This window comes from Dreissena polymorpha, chromosome 4, assembly GCF_020536995.1.
Source record: "Dreissena polymorpha isolate Duluth1 chromosome 4, UMN_Dpol_1.0, whole genome shotgun sequence".
NCBI classification, from domain to species: domain Eukaryota; kingdom Metazoa; phylum Mollusca; class Bivalvia; order Myida; family Dreissenidae; genus Dreissena; species Dreissena polymorpha.
The window spans coordinates 90889485-90905799 of record NC_068358.1 but is presented as its reverse complement, the minus strand read 5'-3'; the positions used below and the strand labels follow the sequence as shown (position 1 = coordinate 90905799).

The 16315-nt window shown below is 33.1% G+C and overlaps 2 protein-coding genes and 1 pseudogene across 3 annotated transcripts; all 3 read right to left on the bottom strand.

Moving 5' to 3' along the window:
• LOC127878591 (atrial natriuretic peptide receptor 1-like) overlaps positions 1 to 3225 on the bottom strand; it is a 31124-nt pseudogene extending 27899 nt beyond the window's left edge.
• A 993-nt stretch (positions 3226 to 4218) lies between these two features.
• LOC127877164 (N-lysine methyltransferase KMT5A-A-like) lies at positions 4219 to 8021 on the bottom strand. Of its 2 annotated transcripts, none has more exons than XR_008048264.1 (4): positions 7170 to 8021; positions 5101 to 5201; positions 4678 to 4845; positions 4219 to 4521 (listed from the first exon to the last, which is right to left on the bottom strand). XR_008048264.1 is itself a non-coding variant. In XM_052422821.1 (4 exons), exons 1-4 carry the CDS (start codon positions 7202 to 7204, stop codon positions 4248 to 4250), a joined length of 501 nt encoding a protein of 166 aa, XP_052278781.1. In that variant the 5' UTR covers positions 7205 to 8021; the 3' UTR covers positions 4219 to 4247. The 2 variants fall into 2 exon arrangements, 1 of the variants encoding a protein (XP_052278781.1); XM_052422821.1 differs by having other exon boundaries at positions 4755 to 4845.
• Positions 8022 to 8572: 551 nt separating this feature from the next.
• LOC127878590 (atrial natriuretic peptide receptor 1-like) lies at positions 8573 to 15869 on the bottom strand. Its single transcript, XM_052425117.1, has 5 exons — positions 15738 to 15869; positions 13704 to 13790; positions 12571 to 12691; positions 9096 to 9256; positions 8573 to 8755 (listed from the first exon to the last, which is right to left on the bottom strand). The coding sequence occupies exons 1-5, from the start codon at positions 15867 to 15869 to the stop codon at positions 8573 to 8575; spliced, it is 684 nt and encodes a 227-aa protein (XP_052281077.1).
• Between the last annotated feature and the right edge of the window lie 446 nt (positions 15870 to 16315).

Genomic DNA, 16315 nt, shown 5'->3' with positions numbered 1-16315 from the left:
TGACCTTATATAAGTTCTACAAAAATTTCTCATTTGATTTACTCAAATATAATTCACATCAAAATAAGCATAAGAGACACAACGCAAATCAAACAATACATTTATGACTTTATTAGCTATAAGCCGACTACATGCTGCATTATACCATAACAATCATGGTGCAATTAATCAACAAATAAATACAATTCGTTCTTAAAACTAAACAATAATGTTATTTTTTTCAGGCCACGCTATTTGTCAAACCGAATGAAGAAGAGGGGGAGGCGGCTTATTTGTTTAATTCCTTTTTTCCATCAGAAAAACATATTCACGATTTTCACGTACTGTGAAGTGTTTTATCCTAAAAGTAGAACTGCCCATATGCATGTAGATTGAGTAGTGTAAATTTACTTTGTCCTTACTCTGACATTATAAAATAACTCATGCATTAAATCCCCTGAAACAGGTAAACATTAGAAAATTCATTCACACGCATGGCAACTTCCACATCACTTAAATTGTCTTAAATACATTTATTGCATTTTCAAAAATAATAAAATCTGTACATTTAAACAACCATGAACGTTTCACAACGAATGTGGCGAGGCCTGAGAAACAAAATAGTTTAGTAAACTAGCAAAACGACTTAATAACAATGCATTTTGATGCGCCAGTGACTTAGTCTACGGCGGTAGGTCAATCTGAATAATGATCAGTATTTATTGTTATAATATATGAATTCCAATTCTACAACTGTGATACCATTACACACGTGCTGTATTAAAAAAAACAGTATGTATGCACTTGTTTGAGAAGAGAATGCCAAAAACGGGTTAACGTTAATAATGAACTTACATTTAATTCTACCTGTCGAAATAACAGTTTATATTTTAAGGAAAATAGTCACTGGCAATCGCTTAGTTTTCCCTTGCAAACCAAACACCTTTTTTCAAGATTTGAATTCACGTATTTTGTTCAAACTACCTATATGTAAACTAACTTATGTACCTAATTTTTGCATAAAATATAATAGAAAGCGTGTATTTTAAGCACTGAAAATTTATGCCGATGTGTCAACCATATATTATTTGTTGAAAACAATATAAAAGTTATAATTAATGTTGTTATACACGTATAATCACCGCTGACTTTGACATTATTATCATTATATAAAAACACTAATAATTAAATATGTACCAAAGCAAACACTTATCAAACACGTAGTTTAATATTATTTTAAATCACTTACATTATAGTATATATACTTACTGCGGAGTGCACATGTGGATCAATTGTTAGACCCTTGTTGGTGCCAACTTAAAAATAATATGTACCAACAGGAAAATTATAACAGTGTGACTCAATTCTGAATATACCGCACCAAATCGAACAAGATCGATTTCGCATACATGTCAAACACTTAATTACATTCCAGATGGCAGATAACATGGTTAACATAATGATTAATCACTTAAAACAACCGACATTATAGCATAATATCGCAAAGTGTATAAACATGATTAATTATTAGCTTTGTGCATGCATTTACATATCACATATAAATATATGTTTCAAATATGTTTTGTTCTAGGTAATCTACAGCTTGTTCAAGTGTGTGTATATGCAGAGTATTCGAAAAAACAAGTAAATAGTTTGTGTTAGATCGCATAAAAGAGGTCAGTCGCAAACGCGATACATTGTTTTAACAATATCTTAGTCTGGGAAATGGGTATATTAATTGATCTTTAACCATAAATGAGACAAAAAACATAACTCAATCTGGCATCTTAGTAATTTTCATCGTCGTTGAATTATAAACTTCAAATAAAAACATGGGAAAAAATGCATAACTCCTCGCGAATTTTTGTAGATCAAGCAATTTTGATATGAAAAACATATAAACATACCAATTATATACACAAAGCAAATATGTGAATTGATAGTTAAAGTAAATATCTACACGCAAAACAAATGCACAAAAGTCTGTGTAGGAAATGATTGTAATATTTAACAACTATTTAATCAATTCTAGTGCGATATTTACGCAATAATTTAAATATTGGTAAATTTTTACTTTAAAGTAACTATTAAGTACTCAACTGCAAGTAAGACACCTGTCATTCAAAACAAATTTTGTAAAATTGACAAAATATTCATTTGTATTCTTCACATTGTAGCAGTAGTTTAGCAGTAGTTTTTTATGTTATTTACATTTACATATAAAAATATGAAAATATCACAACATCATAATTTGTTTTTGGTGAACTACATCCATAAAAAATGTGTAAGTGTAACATAACACTTACCAGAATGCATGTCTTAATTACAGTTCGATACTAGAGCTTAAAAAAAATCTGAACTATATTTAATCTTAGATAAAATGTTTAAATGTGTGTACTGTATTGCAATCACAAAATCGTAATAAGTTTTCGTACATCGATATCCGATGATTCACTGTTCAACATATTTTCTGTTGCATCTTGTGAATTGTACTCTTGTGCAGTGTCGCTATGTTCTTTAGTTTCGGTACTCTGCAATACAATTCAACGAGACAATAATAGAGTAAGATTCATACATCCACGTTACTTAGTATCAGTTGAAATCGCAATTCTTTATTAGCAGCATTTTCAATTGATATCATCACTCATGTGGCTTTTTATTATGATGTAGAAAATCTAAGTGACATGAGAATAGTGTGTAAATGTTTGCAACCGATGGTATAATACAAGTTTAATTCACCTTCGTCCAAAATAATTTACTTTTGCTTATCTTGCATCACATGTTTTATTTTTTGCCGTTCACTGTCATTGGGGAAGATTGAAAACAGATTGATAGCCTGTTTTGTCGACATAATAACAAACTGAAAAACACCCATAAAACATTTTTAAAGATTGCATTTAAATGATCAATTTCAACAAAAAGGTTTCAAATTTAACATATCTTTGATTATTCATCTTGAACGTATCAAGCTTTTTTTAAAGATTGGCTGAATACACCGACGTAGCATGTCTTAACATATACCAGGTTGTTCCGAACATGTTATCAAAGTTCGAAAAAGTATACAAGGAATATTTTTTACAGATACTAATAAGACAAAATGTATGCACGGTTAAATGAAAGGTATTGTACTTCTCTGGACAAATGTGTTGGAAGAAAAAAGAACTGGTGAACGGACTGTGGTTCACGGTAAATCCTGTATGTATCGTGCGGTGGTTGGTGTAAAATGAACTATCTTTTCTTACCCATGTCAGAATGTATCGTATAGCAAAATATCGAGTAGACGCTATTGTTTTTTTGTCGTTAAGATAAAATATCAACCAATGTCCATATGTAACACGCAAGTTAAATTTCCTAATGTCTCAGAGTTTCATACACAGTAATTGGCAGCGCATAGGTCTTACACTTAAAATTAATGATATTACACTTCTTGGATAAGCGATAATTAACGTTTTTGTGATTATGATGAAGTCGATGTTTATAAACTACAGTGGTTAATACACATGCGCACCAGTTTCATTGACAGTTGCACATTCTAAATTCTTTGTGTATATGAAGATTTTGAAAGACAAGTACAAAGTCACTACAACTGGTAAACAATATTTTATTCTTTTAAAATTCGCATAACGTGTGCTATAACATGTTAATATAATGATCATCGACGTACGTGTTATCTTAAGCCCAAATACCAATTAGGATCACCAGGAATAAATATTGGCACAATATAATTTAAGGCAAAAAATTATGCCCATTTCACTGAAGACTAAACCAAATCAGAAAATACGCCTTAGTAGCTTCGACATAGTGAAAGATTACACACCGTTTCATCGACTTCTTTCGTGTGTACGGATGTTGTTTGTCCTGGTTCCTATCTGTCCGTAGATCTAGTAGTCATTGGGTTGCCTATTCAAAACAACAATAAAAATTGGTACTACATATAATCTAGTCAGTGTAAGAAAGTTCGTTAGATATGAAACCATTAAGTACAACGCATTTGTATTAATGCATGTGTAGTAATAACAAAATCACTGTGAAACATACCCATTTTTTGCTCCGTGCATTTCTGAAAATTCAAATAACAAATACACATTATCAGACAGACCGCATTAAAGTAGAGCATGACGACGTTCAATGATCAAACATTTCAATTCACGGCAAAAAGATATTTGAATATCTGTATTTAAAATGAATAACTCATGAATGAACATGAATGTAATCATAAAACTGATTGGCTATATTTATAAAAATAATAATTCAAAAGACATTTAAAGCTAATTTAAAATGTGATATTTGATAAATATCAGTGATAAATCCATCACAGATGACATCTTTACAATAGAATGTACCTTTCTCCATGGAAGAGTTGGTACTCCATAATCATATCGGAGTTCCTCGCCAATTGCAATGTCTCTGTCGGCGAAAGTGCATAGATGGGGAGTTTGGTTGACTTCAACTATTTTCATTACACAATTTTGTTTTGCATCTCCATTTTCGGCATCATTTATCATTCGACCCTCATGAAATATATCGTTGGTAGCGTCAATGCTGAATAAGACATTTAAATAAACACTTCTGATGCTTTATACTAAAATAACGCGCATGCCATATGTAATTATTATGGTGAAAAAACTAAAGATAATTCTTCTTCTAATGGCATGATTTAAACGTTTGATGTGCAAATTGAAGATAATTTGTAGTTACCAGCAAGATTTGTCTCTGTATTTAAAAAGTACATGAAGCTGACTTGAACCTCCTTTTCATACTCCTTTTCTAATTACCGTGCATGTTTTACTCGTGTTATCAGATCCCCTTTGTATTCGAGAAGAAAGTCTCCCTTTTTAAAAGGCTTAGTGGCAAAGACTCCTTCGCCTGAAATATTTATATTTGTAGACATTTTATATTAATAATCATTTTGGTCATATAAATGAAGGCTAGATATAGGCGCCAATAGTTTTTTATTCATAAATAATCAATAAATCTTTATGCTACTTCCATACTTCTGCCCAGTATTAAGTAACCCAATAGTCCATGCTTGTTTTCTTCTTTTTAATGGAAAGGGGCTACGATGTTCTTTTATAATTTCTAAACGACCTTAAACATAACCATATACAAAAATATTTGTACCTATGACATCATTGACGGTTTTTACTTCAAAACATGGTGGATCAACGTAATACTGGCAGTACGTTCTTGCGAGATCAAGGGGACTTGGACCCTTTTGGCTACTAAATGTTAAAATGGAAATGTCGATGAGAAAAACAACAAGAGCTGCCAGAAGACAGCGCGCTCGACTATTCAAGTGCTTGACAGTGTAAAGTAAGCCATCATGGGGAAATTGTTCATATTCAATAAGGTCAAGGTACTATAGTCATATTCTAACTGGAAGAGGACCATAATTGAAACATATTGATCGCTTATGTTTAAAAGAAGTGGTCCATTATAGACGATTCTGAGTTCAGATATGTTTTCCACAATCTATTGAACATTTGTACAGACATTAAACAAACTAATAAGATTGTATTTCAAGTTTGATAGCAAAAGCTTGGGTGGGATGGTTGGACGGTCTTAAAAAAGTGTTTTTTTTAACATGTTTAAAAAATGAGGAAAAACAAAAAACATTTTTTTTTTTTTGGGGGGGGGGGATTTCTAGGGTGGGGCGTGTGGGATGGTTTGGGTGAAGTCCATTGTGGTATATCAGGTAAGTGTTGTTTTGTCAAAGTATGAATCAAATCTGATCCTAAATAAAGAAGTTAGGGCAATTTAATCAAAATTTATTAATTTGACCTTCAGATTCAAGGTCAAAGGTCAAGGTAAAATTCAACTTACCAGGTACAGTACCCTCATGATAGTAAGAAAGTATTTGAAGTTTGAAAGCAATAGCCTTGATACTTTAGAAGTAAAGTCGATGTAAACACAAAATTTAACAAAATATTCAAAGTTACTAAGTGGAAAAAGGGCCAAAATTCTTACAAAATGCTTGTTACAGTTGTCTGCTCTTGTTTATAGATTGGGTTCATGTTGGTCAAGAAGTATGCAAAATATGAAAACAATATGTCTAGGGACAATTAAAATTTTAAGGTGCTACGCAAACTTTAACAAAGAATTATTAATAATATGCATATTCGAAGTGGTAAAAGGGGCCATAATTCTTACAAAATGCTGTTGACAGTAGTCTGCTCTTGTTTATAGATTGGGGCCATGTTGGTCAAGAAGTATGCAAAATATGAAAGCAATATGTAAAGGGACAATTAAAATATTTGAGGTGCTACGCAAACTTTAACATAGAATAACCAATAATAGGCATATTCTAAGTGAAAAAAGGGGCCATAATTCTTACAAAATGATTGTTACAGTTGTCTGCTCTTGTTAATAGATTAGGGTCATGTTGGTAAAGAAGTATGCAAAATATAAAAGCAATATGTCAAGGGACATAGAAAATATTTGAGGTGGTACCCAAACTTTAACAAAGATTTATCAATAATATGCATATTATAAGTGGAAAAAAGGGGTCATAATTCTTACAAAATGCTTGTTACAGTTGTCTGCTCTTGTTTATAGATTGGGGTCATGATGGTGAAGAAGTATGCAAAATATAAAAGCAATATGTCAAGGGACATAGAACATATTTGAGGTGGTACGTAAACTTTAACAAAGATTTATCAATAATATGCATATTTTAAGTGGAAAAAAGGGGCCATAATTCTTAAAAGATGCTTGTTACAGTTGTCTGCTCATGTTTATAGATTGGGGTCATGTTGGTTAGGAAGTATGCAAAATATAAAAGCAATATGTCAAGGGACATAGACAATATTTGAGGTGGTACGCAAACTTTAACATTCCAACGCTCACGCTCACGCTCGAGCTTACGCCGACGCCGGGGTGAGTAGGATAGCCCCACTATATATATATATATATATATATATATATATATATATATATATATATATATATATATTTATATATATATTTATATATATATACAGTCGAGCTAAAAACTGCCTAGAGCTCTACTTTGTTTAACGTATATTTATAAAATATATTCGTGAAATATGTACCGTAAAACAAGCTTTGTAATCAAATGATATTTTTATAAATCGATCTTTAGAATTCGTCTTCCAGTATTACTTTAACGTTTACATAAAAGCGCGTTTTAATAGTAGTTAAAAATTGTAAACATAATTAAAAAAACTTACCTTAGTTTAATGCGTTTGTTCGCTCGAAACTCCATTTTTCCAACTTACTTTCACTAAATGATATAAATACCGAGTGTATGATTTTTAAACAGCGCAACCGGGGAACTGTTATAAGCCTGGATACACACTCGACTGTAATATGGTCAAGATTTGTGTATATTTTGTGCATGCCACAAACCCGCTAATCGGGGAAGGCGTTGGATTTCTAATTTAAATTGACAGTTTGGTATTTCATACACGTAGATTAGAGATTTTCGCCTAAAACCAACCGGGGAATTCCCCGGTTGGTAGGTGTTCCCCGGTTTGTTGGTGTGTATTCATACGATTTCCCCCGGTTGGTAGGTTTAACAAACTCACACACACACACACACACACACACACACACACACACACACACACACACACACACACACACACACACACACACACACACACACACACACACACACACACACACACACACACACACACACACACACACACACACACACACACACACACACACACACGCACACACACACACACACACACACACACACACACACACACACACACACACACACACACACACACACACACACACACACACACACACACACACACACACACACACACACACACACACACACACACACACACACACACACACACACACACACACACACACACACACACACACACACACACACACACACACACACACACATACACACACACACACACACACACACACACACACACACACACACACACACACACACACACACACACACACACACACACACACACACACACACACACACACACACACACACACACACACACACACACACACACACACACACACACACACACACACACACACACACACAACACACACACACACACACGTGTCTTTTTAGCATCCACTTTAAAATGTGTTTTTGATTCGTGTTAAGTAATATTGACATATATTTATATATATTTATGGTATAAACTACACATATATCTATTACGACTGATTGTTTGGTAAATTCTAAGGTAGTTTTCATTTAAAAGGAATAATAAAATACATAAATATATCCAACTAAGATACATATTTACCATTCTTTTGTTCAACTACTTATAACAATTTTCAATTACTTATTGAATTAACTTCATACTATTATTGTTATTAATATTGATTATTTTGCATTAAGAAATTTTTACAATTGCCATGATACGTTTAATTTTTTTCATCTTCGAAATTTCAAGGGGACACGAAATAAAATGTGTATTGCCTGACGTAAAACGTGCTTGTTGTTGTTCATATTAGTGTTGGTTTTGGAGTTTTTTTCTAAGCACTGAATATCGAAGACACCAGAAGTTTTCGGAAAATAAGTATGGTGAAATGTCAAAGTATAAGTGGGTGTTTGCAAAAACAACTACAACAGCGATACAAATGACAACAACATGTCATTCCAAATAACCTCGTGTCCGTCTTGCCAGGTATAGTTATACTCTATCGGGGATCTGCGCTTAACTTCCTTCTCAAAGTGTTCGAACTCAGCAGTAACAGGCCTACGGGGCCGAATCACCATCACGGACTCATACGCCTTCCGCGCCGTCTGGACAAAAGTGTGTTTGATAATGAATAGACCCCAGAGATTAACAATTATGTATACAACCAACAAAACACTGATAATTTATTTTTCATAATAACATGCCATGTATTTTGTTATAATTCAAACATAATCATATAGCAATTCATTTCATTTATTTAAACTTACATCCTTGAGTTAAATTATTGTAAATATTCGTCATATTGAATGGTTATTGATCTCTGGAAATAGCATGGTTCGTTTTCCGAGGAAATTGTTAATAGCGTTTCTGTACGAGGCAAAGGTATCCTATTAAGACAAATTAATATATTATCATTATGAACCTTTTGTTCTAATGATGACCTACCTGATCAAGCAAGTCGCCTCTAGCCCAGTGGTACTCGCCGATTGGAAAATCCCCGGAAAATTGGAAGAAGAAAATGAAGACGTAGTCGCCAAGCGGCAGTATCTCGCTTGCCATCAGAACCATCTGTCGAAACACGTCCCCGTGACACACAACGATGAACACTAAAATGTAGATTCTATAAAATAAAGCTTGACTATGGACACGTTATATCTCCTCTTGGCGCTTTTATTATATGCATGGAGCGATATATGCAAATATAATTTACATATGAATAATTGATAGTGCAGTCTCTACCGGCTATTTGATGCCGTACAGAAATCGTCATTTGCATACGAATTGATGTATGCTCTTGTAACCACTCTATCAAATAATTAAGCCGATATCAACATCAAACTGTCAGTATTACCATCATATAACAAACCACGTATATTAAATGATGCAACCAATGATGTAAAATAAAACGACCTTTCGTGATATAAACTATGCTCTGCATTGCGTTTCTTTAAAGTATTGTATCCCATCTTCATTCCAGAATAACGAACTAAAATAGCAACTGTTAAATGTGCATTGTATAATTGTGAAATACGCCTTACACGCGCAGAATAGGGGCGTTATTTTGTTACATTAAGATATTTCATATTAAGACTTGTTTTCATCGACATTATTTTCTTTATGTTCGACGGGAACACAGGTAAATGAGAAAAGAATTTGATAAATATAGTACCAAAAAGTGTTTAACAAAGACAAGTTTATCTGATCTGAACAAAAACATGAACCTCTCGCCAAGATTCCTTGTTAATGTTTTCTAAGTCTCGCAAAATACGCGTCCCTGTATTAATAATGGCCCTCATATTATCTTTATCTCAATTACAATGATTTAATCTTAGTCCTTGACATTAATGTTACTATTTTAATAAATATCATATCTGGATAATAATGAATGCTCATCTATGTATAATGTTTTTTAAAGGGGCCTTTTTACCTATTTTTCTTTCTTTAATGTTATTAATGTTTTTCACTGGAGTTTTAGATCCAATGATTACATTTATCAATATAAGGCATTTAATGACAAACTCTTAAACATGCCAAAATCTTTGAAAAGTCCCTTTAAGTATTGCGATACTATTACCAGATAAAATAATCGTCTTTATTTTTATATAAAAGTTAAGAAGTAGTTATGGTTTATTACATACAATTTTTTTTAATTGCAAAGTAAACATCGTTTTTCTGTGTAAGCATGCTATTTTGCATTATTTTGTCATAAATGCAAACAAAGTGAAACGTCTGATCAACCATTAGGATTGACACTTCATAACAGCCTGTGGCCTTTTTTTGACAATAACTTATTTGGGTAAAAAACGGCCATCAGCCCGCTTAAAATAGCTTCATTTAGTAAGGCCGCCATTAGTTTTTTTGTAAACTTTCTGTAGACGGCTATTGCTTGCTTATGGAGTTAAAGCTAACTCATCAAACAGTCCAAGGCAAACAATTTGATATCTACTCTATTTGTGTTTAAACCCTTTTTCAGCAAAAATAACCATGCAAAGCATAACCGTGATGCAAATTAGGTCGCACGAGACGTATCTAAATAAACAGTTGAACTTATTATTTAAACACAATTGCACTGTTTATCTGTGAAAACAAGTGCTTTTTGGATTAAATTGAAAATGTTCGAGCTCACCAGAGAGAGTGCATTTACAATACAAAGAAAATTGTACTAGTGTACTAATTTGAAATTTAATGTTGGCCATGCGCGACGTTGAAACTCTTAATCTATCTTGTTAAACACTATCCCATGAGCTACCTGATTGCCTAATGTGCAGGCACAGCACCGGTTCATTATGAAAGACTGAACGAACTAGAAGACATTTGAGTCCTTATTAACCAGCTTGGATTGATTCCATCAAGACCCACCATTTTTTGCTATGATTAGAATTCTTGAACGAAAGCCGCTGCAGTTTGTCTTGATGGACGAAAGTAACTTATTCAATAAAATAACAAAAACGGCATTTTAATGACATCATTGTCGAAAATCAATGGATCTATACGGATATGCACTAATATAATTCTGCGGAGTCCTAAGGGTGATTATTGTCAGATGAATTCACATTATATTAATTTGCACATGATTATGTTCCTTCAAAAGTCACTTTCTATATTAAATGTGTTAACATTACTTGGTAAGTCTGCCCTGAAAAGCGGGTACACGACAGTAATGCAATATATAAGATAATTTTTGGAGTTTTAAGGTGCAATTAGCATGTTCATCGCCGCTTTTACGTCACGTTACAACCAGAAAAAGTATCCATAAAAAACTAACACGTTTGTATTTACATCGCCCAGTGCTTATTCAATTCAAGCAGGGCAAATTGCGTTACATCTCATGTTATACCCACCGTATAAAGTCTGGATTATCAACACACCCTCAGAAACTGCTTAGGTTTTGAAATAACAAATCCTAAATCTGAAATGTCGCAGTACTCTTTTATTTCCTAATTGACTAGTGGGAAACCAGGAATCTGTGTGCACACATAATTTATTGTAGAAATACTTAGAATCAAGCGCAATACGAGGTGTCCGCTTCGCGAATAAACATAAGACGAGCTGCAAAACATCTAAAGTGAGCAAACAGTTTGATATCAGAACTGTAGCCTACATAGTTCTTCGAAAAAGGCGATCAGTCAGTAACTATCATGCTGCAGGCAAAAAAAACCCACAACGGAACGGGAGCTTATCTCAAACTCAAAAACAAACTCTACATAAACAGCTTCTGCACAGACTATTCTAGGAAAACCGTTATAGTGTAATGCAATACCTTTCCTGGATTGTTGAAAACTTATTCGCGAGAAAAACAGTCAGCTGATTGCGTTACCTTGTTTTGATAGTATTATAAAACATGCCTAAGTGAATCATTACACATAGTAGCTCGAACACTGGTGTCCAGGAACACACAGCCCTATTAATTATATAAAAAATATCGAAATCGCCGCGCGTAACTCCATTTTTTTTCTTTTTTATACTTTAAAAAAGGTTTAACTCTTACCAAAACAAGATTACTTATATTGTATCGATTAAACTCGATAACATATTTTAATTCGATTGATAATGTTGTGATATATTTAATCATATTGTCCCAGATTCATCTCTGGTTCATATTATATATTATGAGGATATGTTACCCCACTAGGGAAAGATATTGTATTGCTTACTGATTGTGGGAAAATATTTTTAGCTGGTGAGCTTAATTGTATCACCTGTAGTTAAGCGGGTTACCAAAACTCTCCTGCCGCATTCTAACATAATTGTTTAATTAATTGTCCGATAGTTATAAAACGAGAAATAAACGAACGAAACTTGATAAAGAGAAATTTGGTATATTTGAAGAGCATGCGCGTTATGGCAATATAATGTAGGTTACAAAACCGTTTAATTAGCATGAAAATTGTCTTAACATTAAAGTCCTGAGTTTTCTTACCTCGCGAAACAGAGCTGGCTTTTCTAATTACTCGCAAGATCTCGGATTGAATGTCTTCAGTTTTTTGGCGCAGATGGATTTCTGACGAATGGATATGAATCGCTAGTGCTTGGAACGAAGCCTGTTAGAATAAAATAAAATTAGATTAATCATCCTGCATTTAATTAAGGACTCAACTTTTTCGACATATATATTACATAACGGATGTAAATTATTCAATAATGAAGAAAAATTACTTTATGCCATTCTTGACAGCAAAGTTTATGTTGAAGAACAAATCTCTTAATGAGCAACAGTACCGAAAGTTAAAAAACAACAACAATCGATACCAATGATGTTTATATTATAAAACATGTTCACAGTCTCTGCCCAGCTTATGCTTATAATATTATATTATATCTGCCAATACTTTATCTTATTCCGTTAATGAATATTATATAGACCGAACACTCTACATAAGTCATACAACTAATATTCCGAATCGTTGAATTCGCGGCCAATTCAATCTATCGCCCATTAAAATTGACCACTTTACTTGAAATACTATAGCTTATAAACTATTTCATGGAACTTCAGTCAAAAATACAATCCTCGTGTGTTTGGTATGTCCATTATCTATTTTGAAATGAAAACGATTTATAGGAAGAGTAATTATTGGTTAACCAGTTCATTAATCGGCGGGAAACTGAATTTTAAACCCACGGCGTTCAGTTTATATTATTAACCATGGAAAATGTCTGTTTAACGAAATAATTATTTATGTTATAAGCGATGGTAAGATATTTAATGAAACATATTACCCAAACATCATCCGCTTAAACTATATCGTTCATGAAAACTTTTCTTCTTGTCATAAAAAAGTGTTTGCTTTATAAACTTGCAACGTGTTTGTATATTGAACCACACACAGAGAGTACAATAATAAACAAATAACTACGTGATCAATCAGGGATTATGTTGATCAAGTATCAGTAGTGAATGTTGAAACATAGCATACTCCTTTAAATGCAATCAATGTTCTTAGATTCTTCGGAAAAAACACATTTTATTAAGATATCAGTATTTTTAAAATGGATTATCTCTTAATGTCTTGTCAGGCAATTTGCTATTGATGACAAATTACGTGTACAAACCTGAAAACTGGTGCCAATAAGATTTGACAGATACTCATCTGGGTCGTAGATGTTTGCAATGTCTGTCCAGCCGAACGCATCAAACACCTGAATATCGAAAATACAAATATATTATTTGTAAATTATTATTTTTTTTTTACATTTTACGTTTTTTTTCATACAGAACATTATAAGTTCAGTTCTTAGGCTTATAATTTAAACAACGAGGACATTCGCCGAATTCAGTAACGGGAAAAAGACGTTTTTTCGCAGCAAGTCCAGGCTATATATATCCTTAAACATTAACTATATTTTATTGATACGTAATAGCTGTTTGGTTAATTCGTAATATGTAACCAATCGAATGTGCGCGTTTTGTTAAAAAGAAAAGAAGGAAAATATCGCCAATTATCAAGCCAGATAAGCCATAAATCTTGCAAATAATTAAAGAAAAACGAAAAAAACTTGAACAATACGGTAAAATTATGCGGCAAACACTTAAAAACGCGGCCAATACGAGATTTGAACAATCAACATTCACGATTAGTTCGGCTAATCCGAGACGACTTTTTGTAGACGAAATTTAGAAAACGCTCTTATTATCTATGTTTATGGATTTGCAAAAAGACCGAGAACGACCAGAACCAAAAGTTCATAAAACTACCATTAAATGACCAGTTTTTATGCCCCCGGTAGGGTGGCATATAGCAGCCACACTGTCCGTCAATCTGTCCGTCCGTCTGTCCGTCCGTTACACTTTTGCGTTTAGGTTTCGAAAAATGCTCATAACTTATATGTCCATTCAGATGTAACCTTCATTTCGGTATGCATGTGTGTATATGGACATGGCCTTTCCATACGCACTCAAAATTTGACCCCTTTGACCTTGACCTTGAACCTAAGGTCCGCGTTAAGTTTCAAAATCTGCGTTAAGGTTTCGAAAAGCATGGTTCGGGGGCATATGTCTTCCGATAAAGACAGCTCTTGTTCACATTCCATTACAATAAACACACATAAATAATGAAAAACATGCAACGCCTCATAGGAGAGAAGAAGGAAACGGAAAATATTTGGCACCATATTCGCATTTGATAAAAAAAATCGTGAAGATTATAAATGAATTGTATCGAACACATGGTTTAAAACGATATTTTCATGATAATAGACAAACATGTTACACATGAGACCTTAAATTATAGTGTAAACACACAACCCAGATTTCAATACCATGGTGACGTTTATCTGTATTATTGAGACATGGATTAGACAAACATTTCAGCAATCCAAATCCAGAAGGATACGCAATAACTTCGTCTGTGTAATTGTTAACAAGAGCGTTATCGGAAAAGTATGCACTGGGAAGTATTGATGGCTGCATTTAAGGACACTATGAAAATTCTATCAAAACGTGTCACTGGGTAAGTGCAAAGCTATATGTTATGCAATACAAATGGCATAATTTGTAACATTAGCCACATACGTTTGATCAGGAACACCAACATGTTCAAGTTCATTTAGTAACATTTCGCGATGAAATCCAATGTCGGTTTCATCGATGAAAGTGTTTTTGGGAAAGGGCTACACTGTAAGGACTCAAAAGACATTTAAGTTTTCACGTGATCGACTGTATTGTTTACGGTAAAATGTTAACTTTAAAATGCCTCGCATCAACGCGCATATTTGAAAGTTAAACGCAAGTTAGTTTCATGGCCATTGCTCATTCCGAAGATTCAATTTAAAATATGTAGTAGATGCATACATATAGAGTTTACAAATCAAATTATATACCAGTTTTATTATAAAAGACAATAACCTTAAATACAAAAATACATTACACACAGAGTTGACAAATAAAATTATTTACCAGTATTATCCTAAAAGACACTGCCCTTAAATACAATAATACGTTACATATATAGTTGACAAATCAAATAATTTACAAATGTTATTTAAAAATACAATGACCTTTATTAAAATAATACATCACATATATATGCGAGTTATCAGTCTGAAAGAAGGCATGGCATTGACGGATATACATGTTGTTTTATTTACCTCCATATAGAACTTGGCAAATGCATTTAGCGTGTATGACATTCTTGTGAGCAAAGAAAACTCTCTCTTGTTATTAAGCGACACGTCCATTCCAACGTACGTGAAGTGTGGAACGCTCCATGCCACAGCCATGCGGGAAATGGTAGCCACTGAAGGCGTGCAACCTAAACAAGATATATCTTAAAGCGAGATTATACGATTTTGTCAAATATAAATGAATTTATGTGTAAACAACTTATTATATATACATGTGTATATATATATATATATATATATATATATATATATATATATATATATATATATATATATATAGTTCAATATTAAGTAAATTAAAAGTTAAGAAGAACAACGCGAAATAAGCCAGATATTTAATTCTGAAATCGAAAACGGCTGCACAGTCGAATTTGCCAGCATGTATCTCATGTATGTACGATGTGAATCTAAACTTAGTTTAACGGTTCATTTTTAATTCATTCAATTATATATATTCAAACGACACACGAACACTAACTCTGGTCCTAATAAAAAGACGAATGCTTCGGTTATTGTATGAAAATATGTCCGTCACAATCGTC